Below are 26,887 nucleotides of genomic sequence, written 5' to 3' on the forward strand. Positions count from 1 at the left end.
GGAGTATCTATTTTCTACAGATCAGACAGTTCCTATATCGCTAGTTATTTCTGTATCCTCCTCTTCCTGCTCTGCTTCTCACTCACTGCCCACCTCCTTGGCTCCTAATTGCTTGGTTTGGATCTCACAACCCCAGAGTAGTCAGGCTTAAAATTAGCTTCTAGAACTTGATCTTTCCAAGCCCACTCTTCACACATTACTTCTTGCCCAGGTCTCTGCACGCCCTGCCCTGTAGAGGACCATCTTGCAACAGAGAGGGCCAAAATGAACATCACAAGCCAACAGCATTAATCCCCATCAAAGAAACGCCCAAGCCATATGATTGCCTTCACAGCTTTCTTGGGCAGTCATAGATTTTAGCCTCCCAGATCCTCATCAAACACAGTGAATATATTGAAGAGCCCATCATCCCTTTTAAAATGGATTTTTTCTTTCTGTTAAAAGTGGGGAAGGGACGAGAAGCCCTGAACTCCATCACAAATAAGGACATATTCAGCAAAAACAAAGTGCCACTTGTTTGAACCATTCCCTCCAGGACCAGGATGCGGAGGACATGGCGAGGCGACGGTGCCAACCGACCCAACTGCACAAGAGACTCTGGCTTGGAAGTGCTTCAAATAATTAAGCACACAAGGCACAAATTTACCGAGATATGAAAAGCGAATGAGGTCAGTCTGCTCTCGTTTTCCTCATAGACTGCAAGGAAAACAAAACCTCCAACAATATTAAGAATATGATGCTTGGTCTTTTCTGCCAGCACAGCTCTGTCTCGTAGGACATCCTTTTTTTCAGGCCCTTAACCAGCAGAGCTTTGCCAGCAAAAGCCCTAAAGTAATGCAATTACATTGGCCAAAATCATCACTTTGCCAGGGATTTTATTCTCTCCTGGGGACTGGCTTACTCTGTGTGAGCAAAGAAGCCATCAGCAATCCCTTTCAAGTACAGACAACCCTTAAGTAAACATAAGAAAAAGTAAGTATGATTGTTTAGACAAGCTGTATTAAAATTTAGCACTATTAAAGACAAGTGAGGCAAAGAAGATATTTAAAATACAGGGCTTTAAACAAACAAACAGAAAAAACCACCTAGAACAATGTCCTAGTAACAGTTTAAAAAGTAGCAGGTTCCAAACTACTTTATTTTGTAGTTAAATACAAAAAAGCAACAGTTATTCAGGACCTAATCCCCTTCTAAAAATAATATATCGCTTTGACATTTACTTCCTTTATCAAATCCATAACCAGGTCTTTCAAACAAAAACCCCTGGTGACAAATAAACCCAAGTAGTAATGTTTTCTTTGTGGAAACAATTACTCACCTAACGGCAAAGTACAAAGTTGCTGGGCCGGGTTTCTTGGGCAAGTCATGGTCCAGGACTCGGTGATCCAGCTGCAACCAGACGCTCTGACCTCTGCGGAAACAGGTTGGGGAGGTGGTTAAAAACTGGGACAGGAAATACAGAAGCAGGGTCTCTTTCAGTGCTTGTGGTTACTCCAAATGTTACTTCAAAAAAATGCAAAATTCAGCTCTGAGGCAGGCAAACATTTCATCCAATTCTTTCCTTTTTCCCTAACTTTCGGATTTTGATGCGATACACTTTTGGATGTTAGAGAACGTTCTTTGCAGTTGTATTTTCAGCTGTAGCACAGAAGTCATAGCACAGAAGGCACCCAGAAAAACCAAATATTATTGAAATACCTTCCTTTGCTATAAATGGGGACACCGCCACTGACTTCTCATGTCTAGCAGAGGCTGGATGTTTGCCTGCAGCAGAAATGGGTCTGATCTCTTCTGCTGCACGGGGACCACATAGCTCTGCTGTCTCCTCCTGTTCCGCACCATCCCCAGTCCCAGCGTGACATAAAACCCCATTTCAGAGCAGAGGGCTTTACTGCAGGCACGCTCATTTAATGAGGCAGCTGTATAAAACACAGTTCTCTCTGCAGTGGCTGCCTTGACTGAAATGGGAAGGAAGCCAGAAAGAAAACAAAAGTGCCCCCCAAATCCCAGTTAACCTCCCTGAGGACCCTGGGGCCAAGGGGGAGCGCAGAAGCCTGTGGCTGCCCCAAAAAGCTGGGGCATGGGTGCCCTCCAGAGGCCACACGCTCCCTCCAAGCACCCAGCCCAGCCCTGTAAATCCAAGGCAGCCTCTGGAGTCCCACTGGTGTTTCTGGGGAAGTCAACAGCTTTTAGGTAATCCCCTGGCAGCCCTTTAAAGCTCACCGCGAGGGAACGCCAGCAACCAAAAACCTCCAGAAGAATTTCATGGCAGCTCTTCTGGGGGAAAAAATAAGCCAAGTGCAAACAGCATCCTCAAGGGATTTACAGAAGAGCTGGAAGAAAGTATTTTCCAACACCTGAAAGGACAAGGATGTGGCAAATATATTCTAGGGAAAGCCCAAAACGAGAGTGGCTGGTAAAAATAACACACTGCTGCGGTCAGGGCCCCCAAGCGAGCAGCTCCTACCAGCTCCATAGACACCAGCCCTTTCCCCAGGGCCAGTCCTGCACCTGTGGATAGGAACTGCCTTGGCAGGTGGCCCCAAACACAGCTCTGACATGATTTGTAGGTGAAGGCTTCCATCCAGGACACCATAAAAAGCAGCAATGGAGAGAAGCAGGGGCTAATATTATTCCCGTTAGACAAGAAGAGGTTTATTTAGGGGCTGTATTAATGCCCAACTCCCTTTCCCCACTGCCCTAAGCAGCTCTGCTCCAGCTTTTTTGGGGAGCTGAAGGTAACTCTTCTGGAGAAGCTGGCCCTGGGGAGCGGAGTCCTGCCTGCAGGTTTCGGTCCTACACCCAGCAGACATGGGGAAGCATTTCAGTGCAATGCTGACAGATGAGTCTAAACACCAGCTGAGATTTCAATTAACCCAGCTGACTCTGCATTAATGCCACAGAAGTGGATCTCCCATGGCGCTCCGGAGCCTGGCCGTAGCATCCCACCCAGCCCAGCAGCAGCCGCCGGCGGAGGGTGGCAGGGGATGGGCAGCAGCTGCCGGAGCTGCCCCACTCGCATCAGCGGCGATGACAAACTGCACCCAACACCGCCACGTGCTTGCAATAGTCCAGCTGCCGGGAAGGGAGGGCTGTGCATTTCGAGCACGTTCTGCTTTTGCAGCTCTTTTTGGTAGTCTACAGAATAGCTCGGATACCTAAAAGTAATAGGGAAGCTAGAGGAAGGTTCTTTATGGGAAGGACTAACCTTGTATTTCACTGCTGCTAGGGAAGTTTGGGTTTAAAAGACTCAATAATACATTTGAGATTAAAGTGCAAAGCAATAGGAGCAATTCACTTTGAAAATAAATGCAAAACCTTTATGTTGTTACTAAAAGTGCAGAACAGGAAAGCTGAGGGTGTTCACGTAGGAAATTATTGCTGAATCAATTTTCTCCACTTTGTGAGACAAACATGAAAAGTGAAAGCGTCAGGAAGGTATTTTACAAGTATTCTGCGGTTTGTGCCCAGAAGATATTTTCCAAATATTTTCTGTTTTGTGCCTTCCCCTTTCCTCAGCCAAGAAGCACAAACACATGGTAGGAAAAATCTTTCTTCTTCAAAAGAAAGAGTCATTTTTCCATCACGCTGAGCTGCCATGGTGTCGGGGATAGGCTTCACATTGCAATAAGCACACAGCTGTCTAAAATAAATGACCATACTTACGTATCATCTATAAACGTTATCCCAAAATACTCCTTTTCTTTCAAGTTGAAGTGTGAGGCCACCAGATCCAGTAACTCCCGAGACAAAAGTTTGGGCTATTGAAAGAATAAAAATAATTTCATTCATTTCAGTCCAGGCTTGTCATATATAATAAAAATTTTCTCAGCAAATACTGACATTTAAGTACACACAGCCAAGTTAAAAACCTTGTTGTACAACTCAATACAGAAATGACTCCATCAGACTCGGGGCAGTGCGATTCAGCGTCTCCGTGGAGCTACACAGGACATGTGGAGCACAGAGAGGCAATTATGTACTTAACCCACGACATCAAGCTGAAGCGTGCGGACTGACTGCTGCTTTCCTCTTTCAGGGAGTGAAAGGAGGCAGCTGAGGCTTTCCTGCACTTACAGCAGGAGGAATTTTGCAATTAAGAAAATATTGTGTATTAGAGGATCTCGTGCTTTGGGTTCTGTTACAGGAATAAAAGACATCCCCCAAAACCCAGACTTTTCTTCCCTTCTAAATTAGAAGCGAAATACCACCACGAGGGGTGCATTTATGAATTTTCGTGAAAGCAGATTAAAAACTGAATGCAGAACTGATGGCAGGTATTTTGCCCACCGTGCACCAATGCCCAAGGGAAACCCTCGTGCTAACTCAGGTCTGAGGAATGGCAGGCGTGCATGAAAGCGTGCCTGTTTATTCCACTTCTGTGAGTTGCTCTAGTAAGAGATACAACTTTTCTTCCACCATCACTTATGCATCAGCCCCCCAATAGCACTGCTACCGGTGCCCAAAAGAGAGGGATCCGTACCTGAACCAGCAGCTCCAAGTTCCTGTCATCGAGGAGATGCACCTGGCAGTGCCGACCCTCTGTCATCTGCAAAAACAGCAACACAGCCCCGTGAAGAAGGGCAGAATCCGCAACTTTCCTGGCTTGCACCGGACCACGTGCGGCTCAGGGGCAAGGACAGCACGTAGCAAGCGTCTAATCTGCACTGATAAGGGAATCGACTCCATACCCAAGCTGAGCGTCCTTCTCCAAGGACTCGGTCTGGGGAGCTGCCTCAGCACTCTCAGCTCCCGTCAACTTCAAATCAGCATTAAGGGTGCTTAGCAGCATTCGGGATCAGATAAAAGTGACCTAAGTGCTGCAAGAATTTAATTTGAGGATGAACCAGCCTGGCTAGTACCAAGCCACAAGAGGCAGCTATGGCCTTGTGCTCTGGTGAGGAGCAGAGATGACCAGGGACCCATGAAACCCCCGTCTATCCAACCACCCCTGCAGATGAGTCAGCCTAAATTTGGTCCCTTGACAGAGGACCTGGTCTCAAGTCTAGACGGAGTCTCTACCAGTACGTTAATGCTCTCCCCTTGGATAAATTTTCACAAGCATTAGAAGTTACTGCCTCCATAGGATTCTTATACAGGTGCTTGAACTGAATCATTAAGAATGGGAAGAGCTTTACAACCTCTAACATTGTATCTGGACCACCTTGGTTCCCACTTTGTGTCACATTTATCTCTTGCAAACAATGCGTCTTTCTCTCTTCAAGAGGCAAGCAATTCAGAAATAGCTGCACATTATGCCCTTTTAATATCTGCCCTTTGAAATCTAATACATTTCCACAAAAGCTTTTACATTATTTAAAATCTGTTCTAATTCTGGACCTCTCACTGGCTTTTGGCCAGGACCGGCTTCACAACGCTTTCCGTGCGAGAGCTGGTGAAGGAAACCTGGCTTTTATATTTATTCTCCCAGCCTCAGAGCAACTCATTTTCCTGACAGCACGAGCTTCTCGCAGACTATAAATTCTGAGCTGTGAGCAGAGGCTGAGGGTGGTTTACTTAGATAGGGGCTCCCAGAGGGATTAAACGGCAACACACAGCGGTTTCTCCTTTCACATCCCTCTGGCTCCGCAGGGATGGGGACAAGGACGGGGCTGAGCTCTGCTGCCACCAGCACCCCCTCATCACCTCCTGCCCCGGGATGCCACACATCCAAGCCTTGTAACACTTAAAAATAAATACAATTTATACCCGATTGCAGTATAACCGAAAAGAGACCTCCTGCCTCCTCCAGCGCTGCCCCCGTTTCAACGCGTGGCTGTTTGCACAGCGGGGGCTGCCGAGACACAGCCTCTTCTGTCACCAGTCAGCCATAAGAAGCCAAATTAACAAAGCTTTATTGTTTCACCTAATTGAGCTCATTTTGACCAAAACCCAGAAGGGAACCCCCTCCTGAGGAGCTCTGCAAACAGGTCAGACATGAGCATCTGCAGACACAACTCTGTCTAGTATCCGGGAAAACAGGGCTACAGCATCTGCGGCACCAGTGCTGGCAACTTACAGCACTAAGTAAGTAAGTATCATCGCATCACTCATCAAAACAGCAACACTGGTAAAAGGACCATTTGCAGAGTGAGTCTAGCTGGAAGAAACCCCTTCCTTTTCATTTTTCCTTCTGCTGTGAATGTGAATTTGTAGAGAAGCGCCAGATGAAGAGTGACTTCTTGTGCACGCAGGGGTGCAGAGCAGAGGCTGCACCATCACGGAGACAGCAGCAATGCCTCCCCGTTGCAAACCACAGCCTCACCCCACGGTACTGCACCCCAACCGAGAAGCCATCAGCCCAGAGCTGCACTAGCCCCAGGCCCGTGCTCCCAGCAGGGTACCATTTCCAGTGCTTTATCTCTCAGGTTTTGGAAGCAAAGCCGCAGCATCCCAATTCCAGCTTCCCGCCCGCTCTCTGCAATTTATCCGCTCACCAAACATGCTGCCTGTAGCCCTTAAATGTATTACGATCTGATCACGGGTCCGTTTGTTCAGGAGAGCTGAAGGTCTGCCATCACGTGGTCATAAATAAGTTGCATGTTACCATCAATTAATCGTTTCATCAGCACACCCTTCAAGGCGGTGCATATTTCTGGCTCTTACATACTGTTACCAATCTGCCCCTGTTGCGAAGTGTCTGATCCAATAGCGGTTTTAAATCATTCCCCATCTGTTGCTCTGAGATAGCACAAGGGTTGCCATTATTTAATTGCTAGCTTCTTTAGCTTTCACCCAGTGAAATCACATTAATCACTTCTGACTGTTTTAATTGCCTCAGTTGTCTATTGTTAAGTAAAAAAGGTTTCTATTATAGCAAACACATCCACAAAGCCTTGTGCTGAGGAGAAAGGAAGGTTGCCAGGAAGATTAAAACATAGAAGAAATACCAACCATAATCTGTGCTTCTACTCAGCTATCCATGGTAATTGCAAAGCACCTTAAAAGTAATTAACTTCACCACACCCCTGAAGATAGGCAAGATATAATGATCCCTGATTTTATTGATGAGAAAACGTAAGGACACGGCTTAAAAGTCTGATTTACGGATATAGATACAGATAACATTTAGTACCCGAGTCTCCAGGAATCTCACCTTAGAAGAAATCATACAGCTGCTTCCCAGAGTACTAGAAAGCTCAGTCAAGAAGTTGCAGAAGATGCCAGGCTGCTCGATGATAAAGCACCACGAAATGCCGTTCCTGTGACAAACCTGCCTGCTCCCGCTTGCGTCACCAGAGCTTTACGTGGCGATGGGCTTGTCTCACCCCAGGAACGCGCTCTTGCATGGTGGGACACGACTGTAATGTCCACGTCCATGAAGTATCTGCTGCTGGCTATAGCCTAAGGAAGAAGGGGGGTCTCCGAAGCCCTTTCTATTTGCTCCATGCACCCCTCTGCCCCCTCCCCAGCCCATGCAGACACACCTGAGGGCCACATCCCTGCTAAGATGCCTTCTCCACCTGGGCCGAGAGGCACAACATGGATACTCACTGCGTGGCACCACAGCCCGGTCGAGGAACGCAAATCTGCCAGGGTGACTACCAGCTTTGCCTTTGTAGGGTCCAATCCCTAAACAAAGTGGCATTAACTAGGGCAGTCCAAACATCAGCCCTTATCCTCCTCTTGCAGATCCAAGGCTTCAGCAACCAGCACCCTGATTTCTGCAGCGGTGCAAGCGCTCACTCCAAGCATCCCCACCCCATTCCTGATGGGGCAGAGAGCACTTCACTTGGCTTACTCCGCACTTACAAACACAGTCAGAAGCAAATCACTCCCAGTTACTATCACAGAGCAACACAAGCCCATCCTGCGTCAGGAATGTCGCCCACCAGAGAGGTCATCTCCAGGAGACAGCTCTCTCCTTGCATGGAGCTGCCTTCCCTGTGCAGGCAGGGCTCCTATATACAAGACAGTATTCCCATTTTGCAAGCCTTGTTTGTACAGGGAGCAGAACCGAAAGCTTCAGAGGCTTTTGCAGCCACGAGACCACCTCACAAGCTCTGGAATATCAGTCACCTTCCACCGGCCCTGTATTGTCCCAGCGCAGTGATGCAGAGGTGTGACGTGACTGCAGCGCAGCAATGCCACACGCTCCAGCACAGTCGCACGTATCGATGGTCTGGTCCTCTCCTCTTGCCTGAAGAAAAGCTGGGAAGCTTCCAGATGAGGACTTCGCCACCATAGTATCATAGAATATATAAAGGATTTTGGCCATGGAAGAGTGCCTCCAGCTCAGTGACCAGAGACCCTGAGCTCTTGGAGCCGAATCAGGGAAAGACTCATTTTTAACTCCCCCAACGACACCGGTGTGATTTATTTCCCTGCAGCACATCCGCTTGCAGGCCTGTTTCCTCGGGCTCTGGGAAAGGACTCGTACTTTGCTCCCTGGCTCTTAAGGCGCTGGGCTCCTCAAAGACCCAACACCCTGGGAGCCCCTTGAGGGTACATTTTCTTTCATCTTTAATTCAGTACGCCTTGCTAATCTGAACAATATAATTGATTTTCTATGTAGTTGGAGCAATCCATCACGAGATGAGCACAGCTGTCTGGCTCCATTAAGAGGTGGCATGAGCAGTCTTGAGATATATATACACACATCTATGTTGTCAGCTTATTCTCATTGATTTTGCATTGTCTGTACAAATGAACAGTTTTGTTATACTTCTGCAACATGCCCCCAAGTTGGTCTTTTTAGCAGTTATTTTTAAAAGCCTGCTAATATTTAAGCTATTATCCAGTAAAAGAAGTAGCAGCATAAAATTCATGAAGTATCCCTGTACCTCATCTCATTCCCCACAGGAAATTAGCAGAGCAACATAATACACAGCCCCATTTTTGGCAAAACCACACTGAGATACTGGGATGCTGGATTCTTATTGTTTCTCAAAGTCACTCATATACTTTGCCGCAAGCAAGCAATAAAAACTCAAAAATGGACAAGAATGAAAAGGAGACAAACACTGTCCAATGCAGTAATATAAAAAATATTGCAGCCCTCCTAACTTACTGGCAGCAGGCTTTCAGCAAGAACCTGATTTACCCAGGTCTTCGGTAAAAAAGGCAGATAATGAAGGAAAAGAAACACATGATTCTCAGAATCTCCACATGTAGAAATTAAAGCATAGGGCAAGATTGTGATTCTATATAGCAGGTTAACATGTTCAGAAAGGTTTCATATAGCTGGACCCCCCAATTTTTTCCTCCATCTCACTTGTGACACAGAAATTAAGACAAATTGTCTACCTAAAAATCACCAAGACAGATTTTTCAAAACATCAGTCCTTTAAAAAGAAAAAAACCAAGGCAGACAAAAAAAAACCCCCTAAATTATTTCTTGGCTACTTAAAGCAATTCCCTGTGATATCCTGAGCCTGAATGTTTATTTGGGGAAAAAAAACATATGCAGGATATTTATGCTGTTTCTCTTCAACAGAAACATCCTCCCTACTCGAAGCTGGTTGTTACATGCAATATTTTTAGACATCCATGTGTGTCATCCAGTTAGGAAAAAATAAGAAAAAGAAAAAAAGTAATTAGACAGGGTGTAAACAGGAAACCTCAAAAAACTTAAGCAAAAAAAAAAAAGCTGACAGAATAACATATCTCCTGAAGTGTAGCTTAGGAATGGGAAATCATGAAGGTTTTTGGTCAGAAGCAAACCTGAATGTGTTGCACTCCCTCCAGACCAGATTTCACCTCCCAGAACTGGGCAAATTACAGAGACATCGCTTGGCGTAGCTGGCCATATGTCTCTGACTTCTATTTTTAAGCCTTTCTTGTTTTAAGAAGGTCTGGAGTCTTCACTACTACAGAAAGCCAAAAAAACCCCAAACGCTAACAACTCTGTGGCCAAAGAAGAGAGGATTATACATAAGCTGCACATAATTGAGACAAAATTGGGAACTGTTTCTACCATTGAAATGCTCAGAGGTCTGTGCACACATCCCAGCTGTTCTCATTTGGGATGTGCCACGATTCAGGCTTCAGCAGCCCACGTGCACACGCGGGTGGCACGATCGCGTCGCACCGACGGGTAACACGACCTGCCCAGGGACAGGATGGCTGTGCCAGGGTCCTGCATCCACAGAAATACGGATTGCTGGAAACTTTAAAACCAGCCCCTCCATCCAGTGAGGCTTCACATCTTTAATATGCCAAACTCCACGCGAAATCTTTTGCAAGTAGCAAACCTCTTCCCGCAGCTTTCCTCTACCCTTCCTCTCAAGGTAAACCCTCTTGCTCAGACATGGGTGTTACTGTGCACCCGCAGGGGCTCTGCCTGGAAAACACCCCAGTGTGACACCAGGGATTCCGTGCCAGCTGCACAAAACTGCATGTTATTTCCATAAACTCCTTGCAGGGTAACCACGTGAAATTAAACTTCACTGGCAGGTAAGCTGTGGAAGATACTTTACAGGCAGGAAAAAAACCTGCACTGATGCATCAAGTGGTGAGACAAAAAGGGCAACCATTTTCACTGAATAAATGGCCAGCACACAAAGCCTTAAACCTGCAGTTTTAAAAGCAAGAAATTGGGCTGCAGTGCATCATTAGGACATGGATTGTAAAAACCGGATCATTTATTCCTGAAAAAGGCACACCACAGTGGCTCAAGCAGTCAGAGCGCTGAAAAAAATCATATGGATGACAAAAAAGCAAGAGAGCAGTATTCCCACTCGCTTACAAGATGCACGTGGTCGGTTAGGAAATGCTATCCCTTTGCCACACTGACCCAGCCTCCACAAAGCCTGTGGCATGGGGGGTGGCCAAAATCCTGCCATTCTCCTTTTGACCCATGACTCAGAGGCAGCAGCGCTGATTTGCAGGTGTAGGAGCCCAGAGAACCAGCCTTGCACTTAGAAGAGAATTTCAGCTCAAAATCCCTACCTGAGCTATAAAGCATCACCAGTAATTTCCTGTAAGGTTTTTTTTTTCCCCCCCAACCCCTCTTCTGTAACTCATAAGCCCATAAGAGATTTCAAAGCTTAATATTGAAGCCCCTACACTGACCTCAGATTTTCATCAGCATTTAGGTGGGTTTTTTTCCTTCAGACCTGAAGGCATTTAGGATCAGATCCTCAGCTGCCTCAGATCAGCATTTCTTCATTGACTTTGATACAACTGGCCAGCTTACCTCTGGCCTGTAAATGTGCACAGCCTGATAAAAATATGAAATAAGATGCAACAATGTATTGCAATATGGAGCTGCCCTTACATGGCACATCTCAGGAAAATAAAAGCCTGTTGCTGTCCTTCTGGAAGGAAGGGGCCTGCATGCAGCTGGGGGGAAGAAGGAAAAAGTTATAATGGTTTAAATGACCTCAGAGTTTCCTGGTGTGTCTGTTGGGAGAGCAAAGCCTCGTCATGTTCCAGCACTCAGAGCCGCTCAAAGCTTTAAGGAATAAGCAGAAAAATAACAAACAGGAGTTTGGTTTTATACCAGCATTTCTATGGAAAGTTTTTAAAGGATCCGTGTAGGTCTCCAAAAATGCCTTGATGCACACTTCTTATCAGCCTGTTAGCAGCCCGCAGGTCCTCCCTGACCCAGCATAGGTGCCTGTCACTGAGTGTCCCATGGTGGGAGATGCTCAGGAGGAAACAGATGGCTGGGGGGCTGGAAGTGCTCCACCCTCCCACGGGTTAAGATCTGGAGAGGGGAAACATGCCCCCATCCCACTGCCACATCACATCCCACTGCATGCCTCTCCATCACCTCCTTTGCCAGCAAGGGGTGCAGCAGAAAAGCCCCCAGGTGATGCCTCCTCTGCATATTTGCCCTCCCCTTGAAGACTCCTGGACTCACCAATATGTCCTGCAAAACACAAAAGGTTGGCTCTGGCTCCAAAAACCTCAAGTTTCCCCCCAGTCCCTGCACACCCCAGCCCGGGCAGCCGGTGGGTTCCCTGCTGCGGCATCCCAGTCTGGCTCACGCAGATGTGATAAACTTGCCGTGATCCCTTCGAAGGCGACAGCACAGCTGCCACCAGCTTTACAGGGGGCAGACCATGTCTCCAGACATACTGCCTCTCCTTCCTAATCTTCAAGTCATAAAGAAACCTTTGGCTGAAGTCCTGGCTCCAATGTAGTCGACGAATTTCACTGTTAACTTTAGTAGGGCCAGGATTTTGCCTTAAATCATTTGTTATCTTGCTATTAACCTTAACAGAAGCCAGTATCTGCTTAACATTAAATAGCCAGCAATGCACTGAAGTGCCCAGCTACATCTTTCACCCTTCGTGCTATGGCAAGCCACCTTGTAGGACCCATCTCACCTCGCCAGGGTGACTCCAAGTGCCACCCCCATCCTTCCCAAGGGCTGCAGAGCTCACCCTGGCTCTGCACGCTCCTGTCCCACCACTCACGGGGTATTTACCCACAGCGATTGCAGGGACTGTACAGAGCCATTCCCAGCCTCAGGGTGTCCCTGTGCTTCTTGTCTCAGGACCAGCCAGGCACACACAGACACTTGAAGACCCAACCGAATACAACATGCACAGAAATAATGTTTTAAGATGAGACAGGCTGGAGAAAACTTAAAGTGCAAGCTGGTACAAATGCTCCTTTGATGATGCTTTCCATGGAAATATTGGCTCTGCTGAAGTTTGGCAAAGAGTTAGAGATAAAACACAGTGCCTGGAACAGGGGGCCGAGAGGCTCAGTTGCATGGCACCTTCCTGAAATAGCCACATGAACTGAAGATACGATGAAAAAACTGGCTCCTGCAGAGCATCAACTAACTTTCATGTAAGCCCCACCAGCTGAGCCAGTACAAAAATCTGGCAAAGCAACAGCCCAAGTGCTCTCCCTCGCTTCAGGGACTGTGGCTTTTCAGGGCCGAGTGCCAACACGCTTCCCATGCGATTCTCCTTTTTCCCATTTATTCTACTATTTCTCATTGCAGGGGATGGCAAATCTAGGGGACTCTTTTCACTTGCTTTATTGGTGGTTTGCTGATTTGTACAGGACAACAGGCACAGCCTTTTGTGGTCATTAGAAAGATCCCACTCACTGGAGCAGGTTGTGGGGCTCTAAATCTCATCCTCCTCTCCCAAGATGCTCAAATGCAATGCTCAGAAGTAATGATGAGCGCACTGATAAAAAAAAAAAAACCAAAACCAGTGACAAATGAAAATCCAGGGAATAAATTAATTCAGTCTTCCTCAAAATGATAAACACAGTATCCCGGCCAGGAGATAAAGCCCTTTTTGTCAAGGGCAAAATATAAACAGGAGAGTTGCTGCTTCTTAGTCTCTACCAGGAACATGCAATGTAAAAAACTAACCCGTCTTCCCCACAAGGAAATTTTGCAGCGTGGCTGCCTTTCCTGATGCTACCGATGGTGGTTTCACATACCCGCTGCCGCTCCCTCCCACGCGAGGGTGCAGGAGGTGTTCACCCATGCACAACCTGTGCACCAGCACGCGGATAAGCGTGCTACAAGCTCACAGGCATCATCGGTTCCCGTGGCACGAGGCGCAGAGACGAACCGCTGCAGAAGAGCCTTCGCCAGCTCTGCTGGCCCCATACTTTTCAGCTGACAAGCAGCATCCAGACAGCATTTCACCTCTCCTGACACTGCCAAAGGCCACGGGGTCTTGCTGGCTGCGTTATCAGTAGATGCTGAGTCTCTCTGACAGAGGGGAAGTGGTTAGCCATGTTCTTGAAGGAACAGCCCCCTTGTTGCATCAGTATTCTCCTCTTATTAAAGAAAGGTGTCTCATTCTCAAAAAGGAAATGTTTCTCAAACAGGTCACGTCATTCCACAAGTGCTGATGTTACCATTCCTACCACTTTGCAACGTATTTAAAAGATCAGCAAGAGAAGAATAGACAGGCAACTCTACAGCTAATCCTAAAAATCAGGAAAATTAATAGGAAACAATCAGTGCAAATCTGCCACAAATATCAAGTCAATGAAATACTTCATCCAACATCTGCTTTCCTTGGCAGAACACAGCTAATAAATTAGTGTCTGGTGGAGACATGCTTATCACCAGCAGCACTGAGACACTGCTGTCGGGTCATTACTGCACACAAGCCCACGATAATGTTTTCTTCCAGTGCAGTCTCCTGGGAACTCAGGGGGGGGAAAAAAAAAGATCCTGTGGGATCAGACAGCCTTCCTGAAGCTACTCAACAGAGCAAATGCAGTGTCGGCCCCAGAAAGGGCACTACGTGGAGGCAGCAGCATTCTCTGCCCTTGAATGAGCAGTACCCACCGTGGGGCAGGACCAGACCCCTGCCCTGCTGTGGCCTGTTCTGACCTTTGCTCTTCAACCAGGAGGTTGGACACAAATCAGTTAAGCTCCTGCTTCTTTGCTTAAGTCTCTACAACATGAATCTCAGGAGATATTCTGTGCAGAGCTTCTGGTAACTTTTCCTGACACACTTGAAACAGAAACTCAGCTTTCCCTGTTATGGGAATAGTTACAGAAGACTAAAAAATCCCCTTAGAGAAGGGTTTCCCATCCCCAGAGACCCTCACCCTGCCCTTGATGCCTCTTTGTCTCTCCCCAGCCCTGAAACTCTTCCCTGTTTCTTTGATGGCTTCTCACAGGCTGCTCCTCTGTCATCCCCCCCCGCACTTCTCACTTCTCCACCACCCCCCTGCTCACCCCTGGGTTGGGTTTTTGAGGGATGGCTCCTGAGGCAGGAGACATAGGCAGAGCAAACCTTGACCTAATATCTGCCATCCTCTCCAGGCAGAACCATGTCCTCTGAGGGCATCTTGCATCTTTTTCCCTCCTACCCCATCGGGGTCCTTGCACCCGGGCTTATCCCCCATCCTGTCCCCATCCTTCCCCCGGACTTTTGCAGCCACTCATGCTTGGCAGCAGCCCTTCAGGAAACTCAGGTGCCAGCCTTGAACAGACATTAGGTAAGCAGGCGATGAAAAATAATAATAATAAAAACAAGGCTATATCACAAGTCCATCTCAATTGCCTTTAAATCTGTAACTCTTTAAAAAAAATGCAAAGAGCAAGCAAGTAAGCCAAGAAAAGCCCAAAATCCTAAGCTCTCTGGAAGAAGTCAAAAAAGCGGGTATTGGCTGCAGCGGGCGCTGAGCAGCATTTCTGTGGCGGTGCTGGCAGCGAGGAGCCAGCCTGCCCAGCTGCCAGCACCTTGCCAGGCACTCAGGGGGGTTTAACAGATTTGGACTGCTCCACACTCCACTTTTAAAGCAAAACAAGCACTTCAGATCAAAGGCTCTTTCTCAACAGCCGTTAACGATCTCCATGTGCACTGCTGCATCTCCAGCACCAACCGCTCAGTGAGGGGTTTTTTTGGGCAAGAGGGGTGGGGACCTTACTGATGAGATATTTAATAGTTACATGCTGAAAGGAGCTACTGTACCAGGCACTGACCGCCTCTTCTCGGGACTTATGAATCTGTGCTTTGTTCAGTTTAAATCGTATCTCAGAGCAGCCTATAAGGGAAATCTCTGAAAAGGGGTTTTCTCTATAATCAGAAATTACAGACCTGCTCTCCAGCTGCAGCAAAGTTACCAGAATCAAGCTTGGATTTAGCACTTTCCTAAAGCAGCCAAGGCAGCACTTACAACAAAGGCAGGAAAAAGCAGCTGTAAATGCTGGGAGTAAACAAACAGCCCCTTATCTCCACGATGGGGTGCAAAAGATGCAAAAAAATTTTTATGGACTGATCTTTCAGGGCAGAGAAAAGAGCAAGCAAAAAGGTTGCAGCCTGCACTACTGAAATACCCCAAAACAAACTCGCTTTGCTCTGTGCTGCTTTCTGGCTGCCCGCACTCCCGCACTCACAGCTCCAAGCTCTGCGTGATGTTTTAGTCGGGGCACAATGTAACAGCACTAAACAATGTTATCTATTGCTGCTACGCATCAGAAATTAAAATATAGCCTCTTACCTCCGAGCCACACGCCCTGCTGGTTTAAAAGGACTGGAGAAACCTAAGAAGTACTCAACAGCGTGCATGTACTAAGCCTTCATGTTTTCTGTACATTTGAGCTGGGGGAAGAAGGGAGACACAATCCTGGACTTCTTCCGTTGCCATATAATCTCAAGGAAATGACCTTTGCATTTGTTGCTTTGATTACAGATTCAGAAACAAAAGCCTCTCCAGCATGAGTCAGGGGACACAAGAGGTTGAAACGTGATTGTTAAAAATGGAGGCGAACTGGGAAAGCATTACAATTATTTTTGGTTTTCCTTTGTAATATTAACCCCTTTATTATGAAACAAAGCCAAGTAAAAACCCAGCAGTTACCAACCAAAGGCATAGCGCAAGATACCAGCCCCGGGGCAGTAAGACACTTTGCTGTTGGACCACGGGTCCCTGCCAGCCCCCCTGTGCCGCGGCAGCCGGCCGAAGACCCCCACGCCAACAGCTTGGTGCTTATTGGGAGCTGCCATCGCCCCTCTGGCTCTTCCACCCCACGCATCCCCATCCAGGGGATGGAACGAGCCTTTATGCTACAACTTGGCACAGAGTTAAAATTTCAAGCCGCCTCCACTTTCAACCCCTGGGAGCAGGGGCTTAGCCCCACAGCAGCAGGGAGGCTCATCTACCGATCTGAAGGTATATGGGTAAATGGAGATAACCAGAGCTTGTCTTCTCAGCAAGCCTGTCTTCATTTCATACGCTCCCGTCTCCATAGTCCCTTGCTACGACAGATACCCGCAGGTACAGCGTTTCACTGGATTTCCCAAACTCCTTCCCAAAGCACAGATCTGCTGCCTCTGATGTGGGCTACCGCACATCAGGGAGGGAACCAGGAGCACTGACAGAGTTCACACCCTTGGCCATCAATCTGAATTTGTTCTGGGGTCAGGGTTGGTCTCCAGGAGTGTAGTTTGCTGCTGCTAGAGGTGCAGGAGTAAGTCATCTACCTGCTGTTCTGCTGCTCCCTTTGCAGGACTGTTTTCTGTGTGCAAAACACCAAGTCATACTTCATCTCCCTGATTTCTCCCCCTCTGGCGCATCAACCTACGAGGCTGCACACACCTCTGGGCTTTGACACAGCGACACCAACTGCATAACTGTGTCAGGCAGAGCACAGGTATCACACAAAGGCACAAAAACTGAGCTCTCCTCCAGAAGAAATGCCAAATGACTATATAACACTGCTTTCACTGAAAACAGAAAAAAAACAAAACAGAAAACCGAAGAACCATGCACTCAAATCCAGGAGGCTGTAACCTCCAGAGCTCCAAACATGACCTCCATGCAGTACACAAGAGGTACAAGATCTCAAATTTACACATGCAGTTACTTCAAAATCTAAAATACAAGCCTGTTCCTCCTTCACAAACACAGCTCAGCTTTATTAATTTCCTTTTATGCAACATGAATATGGGTACCCAGGCTTTTAAAGCAAACCACTGACTCACATCCTCTGGCCACTTAAATTACGGTAACAAGACTGATGCCAAGGGAACAACACAGCCCAGGACCACAGCATCCAACGTGGGCTGGAAGATACAGGCCAGGGGGAACATCTGATACCAGAGCAGAGAGGAGCTCTGGACACACACCGAAACAACTTCACCTGGGAGCGAGAAAGACCTCTTCCCTTTAGCTGGATGCTCTTTGTCAGTTATTTATGCTCCCAACTGAGCAGCCGCTATGCACAGAGAGGACAGGCTACGAAGACTTTTACCACCCCAATTTTTATAATCCATGGATCTATTTTAATAGAAAAAAACCTAAGTTCAACACCTGGAACAAAGTAACTTGCATTTATCAGAATGGGAAGCAGGAACCTTGGGGTCAAACTTTTGAAAGCATCACCTCATCAGAGACATGTGGCTCCCACTTCTCAGAGCTACCAAGCCCTCTTGGTCCACCTAAACTCCCCCAAAGAGAATACTGTGTACCGAGCATTTGAGGCCAAGAACGGGCTCCATTAAGCTGCAGAGCACTGTGTAAAGCCAGAGTCTTACTGACACTGCTGGGAAGAGAAGCAGGGCTGCCTGGTCCACACGATCAAACAGCATGAGTCAGCCCTGATCCCCTCGCCTGGGGCTGCCTCTGTAAATTGCCATCAATCCAGACACCTCCAGAGGGCAACTCACCCCAGCTACCCCAGACACCTGGGATCCAGTGAGGTGCCAGAGGTGTCTTGCCCTCCTTGTTTAATGCAGAGGAACTAGCTTTGATCAAATATCCACCTTTTAAATAGCTGCAGACAAAGAGGTTTGTTCCCCCCCCCCTCCCCAAGTTACTTTGTAAAAGCTAACATTCTCATAGTCATGAGACTACAAAAGCTCTCCGTACAATGCTCAGGATCACAGTTTTATAAAAAACAAAAAAAAACCCCATAAGCTGGCCCCACAGTGGGCAGAAGGATGCCAGGTCAGGTCCAGCCAGCTGGTCCAGACTGCACCAGCAACCTAAGGGGTGGCAGCTGAGACAGTTTTGGGAGAGCATTTCAAGAATAACAAACTTGCATTTGTCTCCAAAACACAGACTCCAAAGCCCCAAAATAAGATGGAAAATAGACAGTGAGTCATTTTTCCTTAGAGAAATGATGTGAAGGGTACCTGGGTGGTGCCAACTTCTGCCCTGCTGGGATAACCACAGGGACAGGAATAGCTGAAGGAGGAGAAGAACATAGCTCCTCAGAGGATCCAGGGCTTCCAGACAAATGCAGATCTGGGCTGTGTAATTCAGCTGTACTCTGGGCCACAGATAGTTTTTCTGAACAAGAAAAATTAGAGTTTAAAAGAAATACAGCGTGCCCGTAAGAGGTTTCAGCAGTTGGAAGCTGTTGGAGCAGCAAGAGTTGAGCAGGGAAAGGTCTCTAACTCAGAGGCCACCAGAAGAGCTCCAAGCTGGGGTTTAAGGGAAGGCAGCGTTGTGAATCCTTGCCAAAGGGTACGTAACCCTACAGCAAACGCAGCACACCCTAGCCTCTCTGAATAAGGTGAACAGATGCAATGTGCTTGATACTAGAGAGGAATTACTCACTCCCACTTCGCTACGGCTTAGCAAACACCAACTTGCATGCCGGCTAAGTGCACCTGCCCAACCAGATTCCCGATGGGCTTCACCTACACCAACATACTTGCTCTCCCAAAACAATTGTGGCAACCAGACGCTGCCGGTCTGGCATCAGTTGAACAAATCTACACTCAGCACAATGGGGACCTCTTCGCCTAGGGCAGCCACCTTTCTGGAGAGATTGGTCCCCTCTTGTTTTTCTCCTGCCTGTCTACAACCTCAGTTTTCCTTTCCTATTGCACTTCTGCTGCCTTTTTTTTCCTACCTGTTTGTCTTCCCACACTTTCTTGCAAGTCTGTGCTCAGTTTGGAGTATTGAGGGTTTTGGCATACACTATTTGTTTTATTCCCTGGTCTCTCCCCTCTCCTTCCTTGCTTGCACAGCCTGTACTTTTCATGCTATGTAATTCTTGCACTGCCCTCTCCTGCTCTTCCAGCTTCTTCGCTGCCATCCTCCAGTCCTTTGCCTTCCTTGCACATGCACAAGCCAGTAACCTGCCTGCACGAGATACCAACACGCACGGCCTTCTCACACCGTACACCCTCTGCCCAGCCCACATCATCCTAACTAGAAACCACCGGCCCAGCAAAACGTAGAACCAGGACACTCAGAAAACAGCACGTAATTAGCAGTAGCCCTGCAGTGCAAGTGCTGTATGCAGTAACTCCTCCATCACCACTCCCAGCTCTGCTAGCACCACACATTTACACCTGATAGCAAGCGGGAAGATGAGCACTGGGGCACCCATCACTGGGACAGCACCTATTCTACATCTGCTGGAACAGCAGCGACAGAAACATCACGGTCTTAAATCTAATGTTGCTTGGACTGTCAATGATGGCTTTTCATGGCTGAAAACAGCACATTCAGGTTATTCTCAGCATTTTGATGCCCCTTATTCTCCCCACCTCTCCTTCCCCAACACGCAGAGCTGATGCATGTTTAAATGAATGACTAATTAGCAGGAAAAAGTGTACATGTGTACTTGTGTGTGGGAGGGTATTTAGGCTAATATATTCCAGCGCTGATAGCTTTATCCTCTTTGCAGTCTCTGAGAATGAACTGGCCTCCATCTGTACAGAAGATTAGTAGAACTACTAATCACTAATTATGACTCAGAGGTTTTAAGAGCAACGCAGACCGTACAAGGGTGGCCTGATTTTTAGAAAATAAGGAGACAAAGATAGCACAGTGTTATTTTAAGCACATGGACAGTCCATCCAAGATTGCAAAGAACTGCAGTGACAATGCTAGCAAAAGGAGTGACAGAAAACTAAACGCTCAGACAGACAAAAAATGAAGTACGGGAAAAACCAGCATGTGCCTGAAACTTTTAATTTACCTTTTTATAAGCCTCTTGTCCAGTCAGAGCAAGCTGGCCAGCCTCTCTGCACAAGACCGAAATGGAGATTTATCCAGGCAAGTTCATACAGTGATACCTTTGTACAGGAGTCTGCGTCTGAAAAGTGGCGCCAGCAACATTTGAAATCTAACGTATTTTGTGAAATGCGTCAGATCGAAGAAAAAAAATATTTATACAGGCCAAAGCAGTTAGTGAATAGAAGGCACTGTTTGAAACTGGCACCATGACACCCTGAAGGAAATGAGATGAAGTTCACAGTCTGGTTGTGAAGTTAGTCTGCTAGGGAAAAGGGAGGAGTGGTACAAAAAAATCATATTTTTGTTTGAATAAACTCTCTCGAACAGAAAACGCTATATCGTGAGCTCAAATGGAAACATGTCTGGCAGAGAGCTTTGGAAAGCTGCTGCGGGAAGCATGTAAAGCCAAGTTTAACTCTAAGCTGTTAGGAGGCGGTGCCCAAAGCCCGTCCTGTTCTCAGCTCTGCAAGAGGCTCCCCAAAGCCCCAGCTGCAGGGAAGCCTCCACGTGCCGTGTTTGGACATGACGAGGGTTTCAAGCAGAGCCAAAGCTCTGCAAGTGATGTACGAGCAGTGTCACAGCATTAGATCAGATCACTTCAAAAAGAGAAACAGCTGGATGAAAGCAGTCAGAGCAAAGCTTTTCCAGAGGAACTGGTAATCCCCAGCGCCTAAGTTTAAATCTTTGAAGGGGCACATATTCAGCGTTCTCTAAAAAGATCTTCAAGCTCCCTTTGGAAAACTCTGACCCATAAAGATGCCCGAGATGCTTCTTCCTCCAAGCATCACTCCCAGGGTCTGTCTGGTGTGGAGGAAGGAAAGCTCTGCCCTGACAACACAGCACTTCCCCTTCGTGCTTACCCTCACCACTCCAGTGCCACTTTCCATCATTGTGAAAAGAGAAGAAAAAAGGGCATCTCCAATTTGTTGTCAGCAATTTTTATGGTGAAAAGTTAAGGCGTGGTAGCAGAGGAAACATGGTCCTCGCTATCCAAACCAACTACGTTAGCACCATAGGAAACAGAAGTCAATCACTTCCTCTCTCACTCCTCCACCCCAGGTATGTATGGGACAGACACGTGTACAAAGCTTATTTGTTGTGCTTCATCAGCAAAATTTTTTCACTTCACACAGAGGAAATGACCTTTCAGAGGTTAAAAAGCACTCTGTCCAAAAAACCCACATGAATTCGATTTACGCTTTTACACCAGAGATTGTTAGCCAAATTGCCAGCGTAACTGAATAGCTTAATTGCAAAGACACTCCCATACCTGGTCTCATGTCCAGCAAATATTAATCACAACATGTCATTGTATTCTGCAGGGAGTTTGGGGACAGTTTGCCTGGTTTCTCTTTTCCACTTTGCATCAAGCAAACTGACTCACATCCATTTTAACCCTGACACTAAAGCGCTCACTTGACCAGTTTTTGATTTATAAGAGTTAGCTGCATTATCAAATGGACTTTGATGCAATGTTTCTTTCATGCTTAAAGCATAGGGGCTAACAAGGAATGACTGGGCTGTGGAATGTATAGGTGAAAATTGGTATCCATACCTCAGGGGAAAACATGCACCAGAATATGGTAGTGTTGACATCACAGCAGAAGTCAGGCCAGTGATAACATAAGTAACTAAACACAGGATAGATGTTGATTGTGAAAGTTTTTGGCTTTGCCACTGCTTATTAACCTCATTTATGTAAAAATTTCACTTTCTGTTTTTCTACTCTATAATTAGATTTAAGACAGGTGGCCTATAAAACCAGCATGTGGAGAGCCCTTCCAAAACCTTTATTTTGGAAGAAGTATCAGGACACCCAGAAATGCAACACTCTCCCACTGTGGGCATTGGGAGGGGTGGGCTCTGGGAAGACCCCAAAGCCCAGCCGGCAGGTCAGAGTACTATGTGCGAGATCTCCATAACAAAATACAACACTCGCTCCATTCCCTTGTAGGAAATGGGTGCCCGTGGATGAAAGCATCTATGCCAAATTCTCACCTAGGATTTTTTCCAAGTCCTAATAGCCCCAATAACTCGTATTGACTTGTTGCAGTTAGAAGATCTGTGCCAGCTCTTCCATCAGCTGTCTCTGCAAGTCTCGTTTTTTTTCTAGGACAGGCTTTCAGATGCTCTCTGCCACAGACAAGACAATGTTCCCTGGCATACAACCCAAGCGCTCACGGAGAGGATAAACTCACATACTGTACAACCCTCCTCCCCACGCATGGGTTCAGAGGTTACTTCAGAGTGAAACTGGACACCCCGTCAGCACTTTGGCTCACAAACTCCTCCAGTTGAATAGGCTCTGGGCAAATAGGACATCCCTTCTTTTTTGGCAGATGAGACAGATGATGGCAAGTGCCCTGGAGCAGAGACCAGCTTGGGGAAGTGCCTGAGCTTGGCTTGCTGGGCTGAGACCGAAGTCCCTGCACCGGTGACCGTGTGAAACAACAGCCAGTAAGACCTTGGAAGGTGCTTCCCACAAACACACGCTAGAAACAAGAGGGCTAAAGAGAAGGTGACTGACAAAAGCTGGTTTGTTCTTGCTAGTTTTTTGTTTGTTTGGTTGGTTTTGGCTTTTTTTTTTTTTTTTACTTAAAGCTGCTAATGCAGGTAAAGGCTTTATGCCGGCAGAGAGGATTTCAGCCATACGGCTCTGCCCGCGTGACAACCTCTGCACCTGCCGACTTCAAAAGACATCGGCAAGAGCCCTGCGTAGAAGCATGAAGGCGTTAGTGGTTTCTCCGTGCTGGGACTCAAGCTCAGGTCTCCATGAGGCTAGCAAGCATTTTATATTTAAAAAAAGAAAGACCAAAAAACCCCACAACCACCATAACAAACTTAGCAGCCCAGGGAGAAGAAATCCTGCTGGCTTTCCTTTCACCATAATAATGTACTAATGATTAAAAAGGGACCTGCTAGCAGCGTCCAACTCACCCGAAAATAGCCACTGACCCACAAAACAACATGAACCCGAAATATGGATCAAAGCAAACTGAAGCCTCTGGGGCTGACCAGCAGCGCAAGTGCCTGTCACCTCACCCTTCCCCGCATGTCCCTTGCACATAGCTCAGTGACAAAGTTCTGACTTGTTTCCCATTTGTTACACTGTGTACAGCTCAGGGAGTCCTCAGAGAGAGCAAAAGTATAAGTTTAGTCAAAAGAGCCTTTATATACAATCCGTGGTATTTTTCACACTTGGAATATGAATGTGAAGGAGTTACAGAAATATGAACATTCTCGATGAAGCCAAGGTGTGAAAGGACTTTGTTAACCACCTGTCCACCTGCCAATATTAATAATGACACAAGGCAAAAACGTGCTTTCATGTGGCTGCACTAACTACAGGGCTTCTCCTAGCATAAATTTGAAAAGACAAATAGCATCCCTGGCAGGTAAGAGAGTGTTGTTATATCCATTTTACAAACAACAGAGGCAGAGAGAAGGAAAACAATTTGCCCAAGTTAATGCAGGATCTGTGGTAACGATGGGAGACAAAAACTTGCGTCCAAGATCAGAGCCTAGTCCCACAGACACTGCAACATCCACCTCCTCTGAGAAACAACCCCACGGAGAGCTCTGCACTGCATGTTTTGCTCCTGCATTGCTCCAGTGAGCCCAAGGTGAACAAGTGTAACACAACACAGCTCAGAGTACATCTCTGTATGCAGGGGTCATCCAGCTGCCATCTCTAGAGGTTCCCATAGCTTCAAGTGTTTAAAACAGAATGGAAAAGAAAAGTACTATTTGATTCAACCTCTTACAGGGCTCTGATATCCAAACAGACTGGTGACATTTAATGCTGTGTGCTCAGTCCTGCACCCACCAGACTTAGACACGATACTGCCAGTGGTTTTAACAGCAAAGAGCCAAGAGTTCAGCACAAAAAGCAATGCGTTACACAACCCAAAAGGGAAGAGCTGCAGGGCATTCTTTCAGCCATCTCTCTTTAATACATCCCGAATTACCCCTAGGAAATTCCTGATGTTAAAATGTGAGCATCACCTTGTTCCTGCCTGGTTTCATCTCCCAGGGATGACCCTCAGAGCAGCGAGCATGGACCAACAGGTCACTGCATGTCCCCAGCAGTCTGGCTGTGCTCTCCTCATGGCTGTGACAAGCTGCAGGCAGAGGGGAACTGGGAAGGGGCACTCCCTGTTCACCCCCCAGCTTAAGGGCCACCTGGAAGGACAACAGAAGGACCCATCTCTTCTTTCTACCCATTTTCACATCCCCACTTTAGGACACAGGCACAAGTCCGTGACGCCTTTCATAAAGGAGACAAGACAGATTAATCCACCAACAGCCACTCGGACACAGTAAGTTTGGGCAGAGATACAGTCACACTTTGTTTTGACAAAAAAATCTCTTTTCTCTTTGAGCCAACCATCAGAGAATCACAGCTGAACAGGCTGAATACAGCTGTTGTCAGAGCTGGTCCTTACTGAGCCGTTATTCCAGCCCTGGAGCGATGGGGTTTGCCTCCATGGGGATGCAGCAGGGAGCGAAGGCGGTCCGAGCTCCACACTCTTTATGTGAACAAACTCCAAAAATAACACCCACACAGTACAGGTGTAGCTGGCTTTTATTTATAGAGAAATAAGGAAGCCAGGGCTGCATCCCCACATTTCTTCAGGCCAGTAAAGGTGGGCAAACGGAGAGCAGTGATGCCTGCACTCCTGCATTCCCTAACTATACGCGATCCATATTCCTCAAGTGACACACGCATCACATAAATCACAAAGTGTTTACATCCATCATCTGTACAAGATACCAAGATGCATTCAAGCACTTGGAAGCACTTCTGTCACCGTAAAGCTGTTCTCCCACTCCTGGGCATACCTTAAAGCTAAATAGCAACAGATCCCTTTGGGATTAAATGGGCACAGATGTCTTCTTAGCATGACTTTCCCATGGAAGTTAAATCCTGATGGTTCTGGAGAGCTGTTTGCTGCAAGCTGTGTCATTCTCTGTATTGCAACATACCAGGGAGAGGGGAGAAGCAGCTTTGAAATATTCAACATAATGTAGCAAACACGCACACTGACACCGTGACCAGGCACCTATCACAAGTTTACACGCGAGACAAAAATAAATACAGACACACAAAAATAAATAACTGCCAGCAAAAACAGACTCCAAAAAGAGTGACACCACCCTAACTGCAACTGGATACTACAGTAACTGCAAGTACGGTGCTGTGTTTTTTGCCTGCAGGAAGGGGAGCCTCCCAACTGTTGTTTCAGTACTCATTGCAGCCCCCCCAAATAGCAATCCTTTTGCAATGCAAAGTACTATCACGTTACAGTCTGCCACTATTCAGCGACACAAACAGCAGAAAAAGCTACAGCCGGTCTCTCCCATGGCAGCATCGTGCTCTGAGCGCCCGACGGCAGCGCAGGCTGAGAGCTGAGCTCCGTCTCCCACATCCCAAGCGCAAGGATGGTGACAGCAGCGAAACGGGCTCCGAGGGGCTGCGATACAGGGGGCACTCGGCTGCTGAAACATTTTTAGATAAACTGGCTGAAAAAACACATTTAACATAGAAAATATGTCCCCCAAACCCTGAACTGAAGGCAGATGCGCAGCGCTGGCTGTTTGAAAGCAACATTGGACATCAGCTCAGACTGGGATTATAAACCTGCCGAGCATCTTCACATCAGGGCTGCGTGAGCTGCGGCTCCGGCTCAATGCTCTTCGCCTTACCCCGTCCCAGCCACCTCACCCGGGGTGTGCGCACCGGGGAATCAGACAGGCAAGCGAGCACATGTCCATCAGGTGGCACGATGCCTTTTTTTAACAAAACCCGGGGCGATTAGCGGGGGATTTTTACCTGGTAGACATCCCGGAGGCCGCACCATGCTCGCAGGGCTTGCCGGCATGCCCGCAGCCGGGCAGCGTACCACCTCCTCAGAGCTGCCACCGTCACCGTCCAGACGAAGCGGCTCCCGCTGAACAGCAGATCCTCCACCCCACACATGAACACCGAAGCCATGAGCTCCTCCGCCGGCAAAACAAAATCCCCGTCCCGGCTGGCTCCCGCTGGCTCTCGCTCCCTCGTTCAGATGCCTGGCATGACGGCAGCCCGGCTTTATATGGCAGGCAGAGGGCAGGGGTGTTGCGCAGAGCCAGGGTCAAGCTTTAAAACAAACTCTTCTTTCACGACGCTTCCTGGGCAGATTCCCAGGCATGCCCCGGCCAGCGGCGCCTGAAGCCGAGCCAGAACTGCAGTAGCTCAGCCTTACCAGCAGCTCACACAGCAGCCTTGTCCTTCTTAGCAGCTTATATAAATCTCTGTTAAGCTCCAGTAGCTACCACTATGTTTTCTAATTAAATTTTAACCCTTTTGCCATATGCCCTGGCAACAACCCCATTTCGACACTACAGGAGGAGAAGGAAACCGCTCGGCAGCGTTAATCGCCGCCGCGCTTCGGTTAGCTGAGCAGGCGCTTCACGCACAGCTCCCACCTAACACACGGCATTATCTGCCTCCGACACCTCATTATCTGCCACGCAGGGAACAAAG

At 47.4% G+C, this 26,887-nt stretch overlaps 1 protein-coding gene across 1 annotated transcript in view; it reads right to left on the reverse strand.

The window, feature by feature from the left end:
• The window catches only part of FRMD4B (FERM domain containing 4B), an 86,214-nt gene extending 59,601 nt beyond the window's left edge, over positions 1–26,613 (reverse strand). The window contains exons 1-4 of the mRNA XM_052776779.1: positions 26,195–26,613; positions 4,484–4,549; positions 3,667–3,761; positions 1,319–1,411 (exon numbers count right to left, since the gene is read on the reverse strand). Of these exons, the coding sequence (XP_052632739.1) occupies positions 1,319–1,411; positions 3,667–3,761; positions 4,484–4,549; positions 26,195–26,356 (416 nt within the window). The 5' untranslated portion in view covers positions 26,357–26,613. The remainder of the gene's footprint in view (positions 1–1,318; positions 1,412–3,666; positions 3,762–4,483; positions 4,550–26,194) is intronic.
• Positions 26,614–26,887: the final 274 nt, after the last annotated feature.

The sequence above is a fragment of the Harpia harpyja genome, chromosome Z (assembly GCF_026419915.1).
Source record: "Harpia harpyja isolate bHarHar1 chromosome Z, bHarHar1 primary haplotype, whole genome shotgun sequence".
NCBI classification, from domain to species: Eukaryota; Metazoa; Chordata; class Aves; order Accipitriformes; family Accipitridae; genus Harpia; species Harpia harpyja.